We start from the raw sequence: 13,207 nt of genomic DNA on the forward strand, positions 1-13,207 counted from the left end.
AAAAGTCTACAAACAGAGCAGTGTCATGTTTATCATATTTTCACAGTGCTGAATACAAAATTATTCAATAAATTCCATGATTCATCTCAGTTTTTTATTGATAAACACTCCATTTTATATCTAAACATATTCTGATTTGGTCATTGTTATATCTAATTGCCTTTAAGATTTTTCTGTTATCGGTTGTTCTTTTTTCTCTCTCCCATTTTTACTGTATGTGTTTCCACCTGCATGTCTGTATAATTTGTTTTGTACGTGTCCATAAATATTGTACTCATTGTATGTGGACCCCATGGAAGAACAGCGTTGCCATGTTGGCAACGCTGAATATGGGCAATCCACCCGTTTTTTTATTTTTATACGGAAATAAATACCATACCATACCATACCAAGGAATACATTGTTCTGTCCTATAAGCGATCTGTGATGCAAGTCACAAAACATTTATACGACGAATGGACACAAGGCTAATAATACTTGATATTCGGCTTCACACGCTTGGTATTCCTGCTTTACTCTGTGTTCATTATTTGCGTAAGTCTACCAAATATTTTACTAATATAGAAGGAAATCCGATCATCATTGCCCAATAAGTGAAGTTCACTGTAATACAATTATTATTTTCTCGTTTTTCGATTCAGGATGGTGGTAGTTGACTCGTTTGTGTTCACGTTCGGTCAATTTGGTCCCACATATTGAGATACGTGTGTGGGCGACGGGATTTACAGTCTATCGCTGCACGCTGCACACTCACTCAGTCACTGTCACTGTATCACTGTAAATTAATTGTAAAATTTAGATGTCTAAATTTACGTCATCATACAAATAAGGAAATAAGGCAAGTTCCAGGGAGAAGCGACGGTGAGAAGAGTTCAAGAGTGCATACGAAAGTTGAGGTACAATGTACTATGTAATGACTCATATAATCATAATGACATGTACCAATAAATTTAATTGGAGTCAAAAGGGGCCTGAGCTTTCGATCCTAGCAGAATCTTCGTCAGAGGCAAAATGACAAACAGGCAGGGAAAGCAATCACATATAAGGACTTCACACAACAAGAACAGACAGGGACAGGCTGGGTACACAAAACAAAGAAAACAAAGGAGAGGGTGGGAAGTCATGGGCAAGGAGCCCAACAGGTAAAGGGAGGGGATTAGAGCGAGCAGGAGGGTGGACAGACAAAAGGCAGAGGAGAGCGGACAGACAAAAGGCGGAGGAGGGTCAGTAATGATCATGAGGATCAAGGAGGCAACCATTGAAGGAAAGGATGAATAGGGAGGCAACATCAAAGAAGATAAGGAACACCAGAAGGATATGGAAAGGGAAAGAGTGAAAAAAGCAACAGCAAGGGAAGGGGGGGGGGGGGGGGGCTGAACAAACAGGGAGCCCTAAAGGTGTACCAGGAGGAGGCAACAAAAGGAAGTAATCAAACATATCAAAGTATATACACATATAGTAATGGCAAAAGTGACAATGGAATAACAGTAATGAAAAAAAATTTTCATTACTGTTATTCCATTGTCACTTTTGCCATTACTATATGTGTATATACTTTGATATGTTTGATTACTTCCTTTTGTTGCCTCCTCCTGGTACACCTTTTGGGCTCCCTGTTTGTTCAGCCCCCCCCCCCCCCCCCCCCCCTTCCCTTGCTGTTGCTTTTTTCACTCTTTCCCTTTCCATATCCTTCTGGGCAATTCCGCGGTTAGTAACGTTACATTTGAACAAATTTAGATATTTGTTTTAACTATTAAATTACCATTTATTCATTTCAAGCCAAAATTATGTCAAAAACATGTTCATCATTCCCAGGTTTATGATACAGAAAAGAATGAATACAATCCAATAAATAATAGCATTGCTATGACAACTTAAAGGGCTGGTTAGTAACGTTACGAAAAAAGGACATGACAAAAAAATCAATGTCTTGTAACAAAAAGTGTGCAAAAATTCAAGTTACTTCAAACAAAGTGTTGCATTAATTTCAATTATTGCATCATGACAAATGTTCACACAATGTTTTTTAGCAGTTCGCCCAATAATTTCTTAGCTAGACCCCCAAAAGCATGGTTAGTAACGTTACGGTTAGTAACGTTACATTTGTCCGGAGTAATTCCGCAGGTCATTTCACCCTTTTGTAATTGACAAAATGTCACATGACTTCTGGAGTATTTAAATGTATTTATCTTTTACCCTTTAGCAAAACTTTGAGGAAAAAATTTCAAAGGAACCCACTGTAATTTCATTTAAGTGAATTTCAGCATCTCCAGTCCCACATGTACATTTTAAATGATGGTTTTAGATCTCGCGAAATCAATCAATACGAAAGATAAAATCTACTGAATTTGAAAGACCTTAATGATTGGTGAACATCCATGGCATTAGTTGATACCTAGATTAAAGAGTAAGATAAAGAGGCACATTTCTTTTATCCATGTCATGTCCACCTAACTGCGGAATTGCCCTTCTGGTGTTCCTTATCTTCTTTGATGTTGCCTCCCTATTCATCCTTTCCTTCAATGGTTGCCTCCTTGATCCTCATGATCATTACTGACCCTCCTCCGCCTTTTGTCTGTCCGCTCTCCTCTGCCTTTTGTCTGTCCACCCTCCTGCTCGCTCTAATCCCCTCCCTTTACCTGTTGGGCTCCTTGCCCATGACTTCCCACCCTCTCCTTTGTTTTCTTTGTTTTGTGTACCCAGCCTGTCCCTGTCTGTTCTTGTTGTGTGAAGTCCTTATATGTGATTGCTTTCCCTGCCTGTTTGTCATTTTGCCTCTGACGAAGATTCTGCTAGGATCGAAAGCTCAGGCCCCTTTTGACTCCATTTTACTTCATTGGCTCGCCTTCATTGGATAAGCAGTTTTCAGCAGCTTTTTTTGCTACAATAAATTTAATTAAAAAAATTAGGTCTATCTACCTGTGTATCACTGACACTGACACTGAATTGAAGTACAGTAACAGTTAGGGGTTTTCTACATTTTTAAAATAAATTTTAGCTATTGATTATCAGCTTACATTTAAAAGTTTTAGTACACATAAATCAATTCCTCCTTCATCTTCTTTTTTTTTTCCTTCTTCTTCCTTTGCCTACAGGTAGGTCGAGTATGGCAGCACCTACATAACTTCCATGTCTTCCTCCGGTGGGATAGAGTGGTTTTGTTGGGAAACAGGTGTTTCAGTATGAACGGAGCTGTGAGTGATGTAAGTCCCCAATATTTTTTTAACTTGAATATACCGTACCCATAATGAATAATGAAGGATAATGCACACTTGATATCTAACAGATTCTTTCGCATATGGTCCAGGTAGGTAAAGAACCTGGTCCTACTCACTAGGACTTACCATTTAAGGCAGCTAGAGGTCTTGGGTCTCTTTTCTCATTTGAAAATCTAGAACTTATGGGATTTTCATGTGCATCCAAAATCATTCCTCCTCACACATGTTGTCAGCGCAGCCATGTTGGTTACAAGTACAAAGTATAATTTCAACTTCCAGAACTGAATCCAGAAACATTCACAGCATAAAACTTTTGCAAATAGCAGATCATCAAAAAATTGCCAGTGCACTTCATGTACTATTAAAGATACAGCTGTACAGAGATTTGTTCAAATTTTGCATACATTTTACTTATGCCAATCTTGGCTTCTTACAAAATTTGGGAAAGTTTCATGGACTCAAAAATGTCTGGTCTTACAGTATACCTTTCCCCAAGTACTTTTACCAGATTGTGATCCTTGTGCACATGTAGAGTAGCTTCACATTATGTTTAATTTTACTAAACTTAACTTACTTTTTTTGTTGTTGCAATCAATGTGATGATGATCAACTATATAATTGATATTTCTTCGTTTTACTGTGTTGATTAATTTCATGAATTTCAATCCATGTTTATTTATGTGATTGTTGTAAGACATTCTTTTTATCTGTTCATTAGTAACATTTGATATGTGCTATTCTTCTCCCTTGAAACTTCTCCCAATACCTAGGACCTCAAGGTTAAAATTTGTGACTTGAACCAGCACATTGTGTGCATCCTCTGTGCAGGATACTTCATTGATGCCACAACCGTGACTGAGTGTCTGCATACCTGTGAGTAGGAGGGGCATGCTTTTCATTTTTATCTCTCTACTGTGAGGTATCTATGCCAGTGTTAGCCTATAATGTCTTAACAACAACAACAACAACAACAACAACAACAACAACAACAACAACAACAACAACAACAACAAATCAGTAAAGTGCTGTCAATTAACAGTTACACATTGTTCCTTGTGCATCTGTAGGACAATAGTTAAGTATTAACCTGTGAAGCTGCAGTGTGCAATGAACAATCCCTATTGTATTTGTGATTTTGTGTAAAAATGTCCTTGTCAAATGCTACTGTATAAATTCTTTTGGAAAGAAAAACATTTATGAATTCTACTCTTTTTGGTATATTTCAATGGCCAAACAACTGTTTCCTCCTTGTTCATTTAAGCACTTGATATGATATGAATGAAACTTTATGGTTTACAAGATACAGGCATTTAAACACTTGATATGATATGAATGAAACTGTATAGTTTACAAGATGCATGTTGTAAAGTCCTTGTCATGTACATACTTCAATTGTTAGGATTAAACTCGCCCCTCCCACCTGGCCCTACCCACTGCTCCTAAGATCCCCTCTGTACATATTGTCTTTTTGTGGTCTTGATGTTCATTCTTTTCCACACTGCTTTCATTGCCTGGGAGCACAGTTTGCAAGAGCTGCATCGTCAAGTACCTCCAGACCTCCAAGCTGTGTCCCATGTGCAATCTCAAGATCCATGAGACCCAGCCACTCTTGAACCTCCGGCCGGACCGGACGATGCAAGACGTTGTCTTCAAGCTAGTTCCCAAACTGTTTGAAAGTGAGTACCTGGTATCTTTTTCGCAATTGATCGACAAATTGCCCTTCATCGATGTAAACAAACAGGGATTATTCAGCAAGGGAGAGAGGTTTACAGTAACACTTGGTGTATATAATCTTTGAAAAAAGAGGTGTGAGTTTCTTCAATTTGTCTCCCTCTGCAGATTAAATTTGTTCAGATCGCAACTGCTGATCTGTAAATTGACAAACATGTCGGAAAAATGAACCAGTGGGACTCGAACCTGTCATCTACTGCTTTCCGGGCAGCAACACTACCACCTACCAGTGACACTACCAGCGACACTACCGGGTTAGAGTCCCACTAGTCCCTTTTTCAGACATGTTTGTTAATTTTGATACAGATCAGCAGATATGATTTTTTTTTTTTTAAATTGTGGCTTCTACTAAAACACTGAATAATCTTGCAACTTCAACTTCCAGCTCACCATTGCCCCTTGACTGTCACAACTTGCCTTTCTTACAAACGAAAACATAACCTCCTTCCTTGGCGGAGGTAATAATCTTTTAGTGGATCATTGAGTTTTGTTTTATGCTTGGTAAATTCAACAAATCCTGTGTTCTAAAGGCTTGTGCCTGCAGCATAGTCAATCTTGCAGAACAGATTCAAAATTGCAACTAATTGACTTATTGCCCTATATCGACATGAAATAAACACTGATTTTTCAGTGTTCATTTACAAATATCAATGAAGGGCAGTTATTGGTCAGCTGCAATAAAAACAACTGGACACAAGAATAATCAATTTGGATTTAATACTCCTTCCTGCAATGTCCTGTGTATCTCAAAGAATATGTTCTTGTCAGTGCCTCTTCCACATTTTTTTTCCCATTGTTGCAAGTGGAAGTGGTGCTAGCCATCATTATTACGTCAGTCAAGGAAGGAGGAAGTTAAAGGTGCATGGTCCCGATGTTTTAGTCAAATGCGTATGCGGGCGCACGGCGCAAGTTTCCTATAGAGACCTACGCTATCGACTCCTCTTTAGCGCTTACGCTTTGGCCCACTTCCCCGAGTCCGAAGAAGTTCGATCCACTGTAGTCAGTGGTCCGATCACAGTTCGGCTCATGATTCGGCTGAGGGGGATGACAGCTTTAGCACACTTCTTTTGTGATGTCGTAATAACAAGCACATATGCGCGCACCCTGGCATTACTACAGACTGCGCAATGCGCAGAGAAGACAACGAAGGCAACGTTACTTAGCAACACCTACGCACTTTACTCTTGATGACAGCTCAACTTCGGTAATCTTCGTATCAATGCTAACGGTGATCGGCAGTATCATCAACAGCGCCCTCTACACTACCGGGACTATGCCCCTTTAAGTGATCATCAACATTGGTTTGTCTGTTTGCAAAATGACTCAAAAAGTTGTGTACAGATTAAAATGAAACTTGCATCAAAACTCGATATTGACACAGTGAACATGTCATTCAATTTTGGTAATGATCTTGGAATTTTCATGAATTTTTTAAGGATCTTTCATCTTTTGGCATATAAGGTCAACAAACTTGGGGTTCAAGCTGCATGTATTGGAGGTTTACGTACACGGTCTAAAGCGCGTGCTCTGCTCGGGCAAGGCACCATGCAATGACGTAAACAAAAGGCTTTTATTTTGGAAATTAAATGAATTGCTGGCTAGGCGAAGGTCTGTACTCTCTGAGTGCTTTTCTAGTTATCGTTATTATTATTATTTTCTTTTTTGCCACATCTTTCATATTCCAGCTGAGGAGAAGAGAAAGATGGAGTTCTACAAGTCCCGTGGCCTGGACAAGGTGCAGAGCAAGGTGCAGCAGAAATCTTTCAGTGGCAAGCTTGACCCCACTGGTGGTCACTTCTACAAGAATGATGAGCAGGTGTCGTTGTGCCTGGAGTATAGTGGGTAAGATGATTTGCCCGTCTGTGCATACATTGTGTGTGTTTGTGGCAAAACTGATGTAATCACTGTATGTTTGCCTCCTACTTACAACTCTGAATTCTTCTGTACAGCTGAAATTGATACCTCAGTCATCAAATTTGGTTAGCTTCATTACAATGCTTGTTAGAATCATGATGGTCTACTTGTTAAGGTGTCAAACTACCAATGAACAGGCAAAGGTTTTAATGTGGTTGTTTTACCAGCGCTGCACACTGGCACTGGTCAGACGGTCACTGACCAGTAAAAATCACTGTCAGACCAGTAACTTTTTCAGGAATTGACCAGCGAAAAACTGGGTACTTACTTGTCCGACAGACAGGTTAGACCAGTAGAAAAAAAATGGGTTAGTGTGAAGCCCTGGTTTCACACAAGTTGAGTGAAAGTAAGTTGAACAAAGAGCGGTATTTTGCTTTCAACTCCAATCTGGAAAACCTTGTTTAGGGACATATTTCAGCCTCAAGAAAAAGCAGGACATTGCTGTTTGAAAACTCAAAGAGCAAGGTTTAACTTTCTCCATTTAAATAAATTTAGGATATCAAATCTTTATTAAATTTCTCTTTTTTAATCAAACCCAACAGGAGTTCTCCAGTAGTGGATGACCAAGAGGTACCCATCACCCAGCTGAACAAGAAGTACATCCGCTGCTCGGTCCGCACCTGTGTCTACCACCTGCAGAAGCTCCTCATGAAGAAGCTGAATATCTCCAATGACTCAGAGGTATGGACACAGTCAAACCTGTCTTGAATAGCAGCCACTTCTCTATAATGGCCACCTGCTCTATATGGTCATTTACCCCCCCCCCCCCCCCCCCCCGAGAAAAGCCATGTTGAAGACCCAGTGCATGGCAGACAGCAATATTGTATCCATGATAGATTTTCAGCTGTATATAGCAGCCACAGACACATATGGTGCCATTTCCAAGCCAATAATTTAGCGTGTTTTTATGCCTCCGCCACGAAGTGGTGCCGGAGGCATTATGTTTTCGGGTTGTCCGTCCGTCCGTCCGTCCGTCCTTCCGTCCGTCCGTAATGAATTTTGTGGACAGGGTAACTATCAAAACCTTTTGAGGTATCCTAATGAAACTTGGCATGTATGTGTATTAGGGGGTGAAGTTGTGCCTATCAACTTTTGGGTGCACATGCTCAAGGTCAAAGGTCAAAAGGTCAAGGTCAAATGCTTAAAATTGCACTATTTCCCCCATATCTATGCAATGCCTGAAGATATTTTCTTGAAACTTAGTGTATACATGTATTACCCAATTAAGATTCTTTGGTGAAAGTTTGGGGTCATGAGGTCAAAAGGTCAAAGGTCAAAAGGTCAAGTAAAATGTTAAAATTTCATTTTTTTCTCTGTATCTTGGAAATTGTTCAAAGTATCTTTATGGAACAAAGTATACATGCATGTACTGACTGGCAGTAGTTAGCTAGGGAATTTGGGGTTCATGGGGTCAGGGGTCAAAGGTCAAGGGCAATACTTCGAAATTTTACTATTTTCCTTATATTTATGCAATGCCAGCAGGATTATTTTTTTTAAACTTAATGTATGCATGTATATTACCCACTAGAGATTCTCTGGGATTTTTTTTTTTTTTGCCAAGAAGGTCAAAGGTCAAAAGGTCAAAGATCAAGTGAAAGTGCTGAACTTACTACTTTCTCCATATCTCGGAAGCGGCTCAAGTAATCTTTAAACTTAGTACATATTTATGTATGTTCTGCCTGACAGTGATTCTCTTATGAATCAAAGGCCAGATGAAAATGATAACAATTTACTGTTCAATACAGAAATTGCACTTTTTCTCCATACCTTGAAAATAACTCAAGTGCGTAAACTTATGAAAGGGTCAAAGTCGGAAGTTAAAGTACATGCTCTCCTATTCATCCAATTAAACATAGGTCAAGGAAGGTAAACGTTTGATACATTTGTGACAAACATGTCATTTTAATATTTTACCAATTTTGTGAAAATGTAATCACACATTGTCCACATGTACTATAGACCTATTAGGAGAATCGTGCATTATGGCGGAGGCATACCAGTCGCCATAGCGACATTTCTAGTTCCTTTCAGCAGTGCTTGTTATGCATGATGTAATAGTTTTACTGATCGCCACTGCTGCATCACCTGCCACTTTGGGCATAGTAAGGAAAGTAATGGAAAGCTTTCTTTTTTTTTTCTGTATGCATGCAAGTGTGCAGTAGCATGATCAACATGAATGTTGGAGAACCTGTCTATAGTGGCCACTCTTTCACCTCCCTTGAGTGGCCGCTACAGACAGGTTGACTGTATACTTATTAAGTTAAAGAAAATAATTTGGTTACCTAAACTCATTTGATGTTACTGCATTTGCAGGATAATTTTGTCACCCTTTTTTGAGCTATCATTTTTTTTTTCATGTTCTTTCCCACTGTCACCATCCAGATTATTCTCTACTGTGAGGATGAAGAGCTGTATGAGGAGGAACCCATGAAATATGTCTGGGTTTCACACTGGAAGGAAAAGGTAAAACAAAATATTGACGAATTACAGTGGTATCATAAATTCCAGTAATGAAGTAAAAATTCAGGCCGCAAAATTATCCGCTCTTTGTTCTTTATTGTTTATTTGTTCGGTTATAGCGAAAGAAAATTGCCGGCCCCGAGGAATTTGTTATAATGGGAGTCCACTGTAAAAGGTGAATGTTTTGTGGTTGTGGCTACTGCAACATTCCATGTATTCAGTGATAGTTGATTCCTGCCTCAGTTGTAAATGTGACCTCCCAGCTCAAAACCCACAAAAAGTGGGCCAAAATTTATTTTCACTTTACTACATAGTTTAAAAGAGTAAGCTCTAAGCTTTAAAGTGATATATAACTTCATTCAAAAAGTGATTGAAACAAGAGAGAATTATGAGGTTAGGAGTAGAGCATTTAAAGATTAGGGTCACTCAGGCATGCTGTGCAGAAGTATCAATGAAAATTTGTTCTATTTCCCAGTAAAAGCAGTGCCTGTTTGAAAAAATATGGTCCAGAAAAACTGCCAATATCTCAATTTCGGTTTTGTTTAAAGCCACCAAATTTTGACAGTAGGTAGAGGAAAGATTACTTTCAGAGATTAGACAAACTGTAAACATTTAAGTCAGTCAACCAAAATGACATATTTTGGTGCATTACAGAGAACCCTAGTCTGCAACTTTTTTTGGTGGGTTTTGAGCTGGTGCAGAGATGAGAGAATGGGGGCAGTGTTGAGTACACAGGTGCAGTGATCTTTAAAGATATATACCAGCAACTTGTCTATGACATTGATCCCTAGATCATTTGCTAAGTTGCTTGGAGAAAAGCAGAAGAACATCAGGATTACACTGCTGCCTCTCCAAGACTGTGTTTGCTCCATGTTGTCACCCTTCATCATGGAGCAAATTAGAATTTAGTTGGACAGTACACTAAAAGCTACTGTACATTGCAGCCATTTTCTTCCATAAACAAATAATGATAATATTTGAGCTTCTACAGTGCATATAACAAGTCATTATACCCTGTGTGCTTTACAATAACTCTTATCCATTTTACACTCACATTATCATGCAAGCATACTGACAAGTTACATTCAAACCAAAAAGAAGAATAACATATTGAACATACTACACACATCTAAACCTGCGCGCATTAGTATATGTAACTTACAACAACAAGAAAAGTTTACTTTTGTAAATGTTTACTTTTTGCAAATGTTTACAAAGTGGATGTGACGCAGACTGCTACTACAAAGAAGCCTGTATGTCTTCAATCTACAGGCCCTAGAGAAATGCCAAATATCTTCCGAAGTTATCTTCCTGATAATTATTCTACTTTACACGGTTCTTCAAATGCTTTTGCCAACTCCTTCTTCCATAGAACAGCGAAGGATTGGAATAATCTGCCGAGAAATGTAAAACAGACTCATAAATTTGACTAATTTAAAGAAGTGCTCCAGCGTCACCTCCATTGTGATTAGCTGCACATCACACTACAGTGCTGAGTGATACTCTATCTAGAGTTTTTCAGCGTATTCATCCAGATCCAGATCTAGATCAGGCCATTTTGAGGTGATTTTGATTTGCTGATAAATAGTAGAGGGACTGCATCTATCATCTTGCTTTGTCACATGTCCTCATCTAATCATGAGATGTAGAGTGTGCTGTTAGGGAAAGTGAAAGTGGAGGTGCAAGGTAACTTGGCCTTCATAAAGTGTGACAAATAGCATCACTATGTGAGACGTGGAATGTGTGTGTGTCTGTGTGATTGTTTTGGTTTTTAATTGGGGGGGGGGGGGAGGGTATATGACTTACCACCTAGATGAGGCAAAAGACATATTGTAGTACACGTACTGTAAAACACGATATATTTGCGGCATGAAATTTTCGCGAATTGCCACTGGCATTCAATGCATATAGTGTAATATATATAAGAACTTATGCGTGCATTTTAATTTCGTGAATCTTGGCTCTCGCGAAATTTGCAGAATTAAAATGCATGCGAACATTCCTCGTTTTAGGGTATGCTTGCCCCCAAAAATTGACAAGTTTGAGCCTTTGTGTGTACTTTGAGTGCCAATTGGCATAGAAAAGGCCAAACATTGTACACACTGTCCAAATAGTAAGGGTTAGATGTTCATGAGGTGTATTCACATGTGTTTTCAGTAGTGTCACAAAAAAAAAGAGAAAAAAATTTTGTATTTTGTACATAGTGATGTAGACAGCGATGTCTCTTGGATTTTCTTTCCCATTCATTCTTATTTTTATTTGTCCCCGCCGAACGAGTTCGAGCAGGGGATTATGAAACGGGCTCCGTACGTGTGTGTGTCCATGTGTGTGTCCGTGTGTCTGTGTGTGCATCCATGTGTAATCAAAATGTTCAATTTGCTACTTCTCTGTCATTTATGAGCCAATTTTGATTCTGTTTACTTTATATGATAGCACTACATGGGAGCTTTGAAACTTCTACACAGAATTTCAGTTGTAACCTTTGACCTTGACCTTTGACCTATATTATACATTTTGCTACAAAATGCTACTCCTTCGCCATTTCTAATCCGATTTCGATTCCGTTTGCTTTATGTGATGGCACTAGGTGAGGGCTTCAAAACTTGTACACAGAATTTTGACCTTTGACTTCTTTGACCTTTGACCTTGATTTTTGACCTATATTGTACATTGGCTACAAAATGCTACTCCTTCGCCATTTCTAACCCGATTTCGATTCCGTTTGCCTTATGTGATGGCACTAGGTGAGGGCTTCAAAACTTGTACACAGAATTTTGACCTTTGACTTCTTTGACCTTTGACCTTGATTTTTTACCTATATTGTACATTTTGCTACAAAATGCTACTCCTTCGCCATTTCTATTAAACCCAATTTCGATTCCGTTTGATTTATGTGATGGCACTAGGGGAGGGCTTCAAAACTTGTACACAGAATTTTGACCTTTGACTTCTTTGACCTTTGACCTTGATTTTTGACCTGTATTGTACATTTTGCTACAAAATGCTACTCCTTCGCCATTTCTAAACCGATTTCGATTCCATTTGCTTTATGTGATGGCACTAGGTGAGGGCTTCAAAACTTGTACACAGAATTTTGACTTTTGACTTCTTTGACCTTTGACCTTGATTTTTGACCTATATTGTACATTGGCTACAAAATGCTACTCCTTCGCCATTTCTAACCCGATTTCGATTCCGTTTGCTTTATGTGATGGCACTAGGTGAGGGCTTCAAAACTTCTACACAGAATTTTGACCTTAGACTTCTTTGACCTTTGACCTTGATTTTTGACCTATATTGTACATTTTGCTACAAAATGCTACTTCCGGCGGGGACATATATTACGCACCGCGTAATTTCTACTTTTCCTTGTTTTCCTTGTCTTGCTGTGCAGGCAGCTCCGATGGTCCTGAAGTATCAGATCGTCATGGGAACAGCTAATGGCAAGACTGAGTAAGATAGACCTTGGGAACGGTCATCCCCGCAGCACTGCACTGATGGATGTGGGAGGATCTGTTGACGCCTGTTGCTGACCGAGAGATCTCGCACCGCTGTGAACTCAACAATCAAGCCAAGAGGAGCATACCCGTGACACGCTTTGATGCACGCGGAAATTTGTTTATCAGCCGTTTTATGATTAACACTGCATCAGCTGCCGATATTTTGCACCTATATCGCCACTAAGGATTGATTTCTGCATTGACCTCATCATTTTGACATTATTGATTTTAACCCTTCTGTTGGTGGAAAGACTTTGTTTGGAACTTTCATGGGATTGGCTTTTGCTTTTGGTGATGGACATTATAAGGTGGAGGTGAAGGGAATGGCTGTGTACACTCCGACGGTGGACCTGCAGGATTTGGATGGTGCAGGTTTGGATGCTT

General features: G+C 39.2%; 1 protein-coding gene across 1 annotated transcript; it reads left to right on the plus strand.

Annotated features, from left to right (window-relative positions):
- Nucleotides 1-493: 493 nt before the first annotated feature.
- On the plus strand, nt 494-12,780 carry LOC139713972 (polycomb group RING finger protein 1-like). The gene is made up of 8 exons (XM_071625699.1): nt 494-534; nt 3,096-3,203; nt 3,989-4,091; nt 4,742-4,894; nt 6,635-6,791; nt 7,406-7,544; nt 9,246-9,326; nt 12,718-12,780. Exons 2-8 carry the CDS (start codon nt 3,183-3,185, stop codon nt 12,778-12,780), a joined length of 717 nt encoding a protein of 238 aa, XP_071481800.1. The 5' UTR covers nt 494-534; nt 3,096-3,182.
- Nucleotides 12,781-13,207: the final 427 nt, after the last annotated feature.

This window comes from Diadema antillarum, unplaced genomic scaffold, assembly GCF_040938485.1.
Source record: "Diadema antillarum isolate AM-2024a unplaced genomic scaffold, OU_Dant_1.0 seq00002114_RagTag, whole genome shotgun sequence".
NCBI lineage: Eukaryota > Metazoa > Echinodermata > Echinoidea > Diadematoida > Diadematidae > Diadema > Diadema antillarum.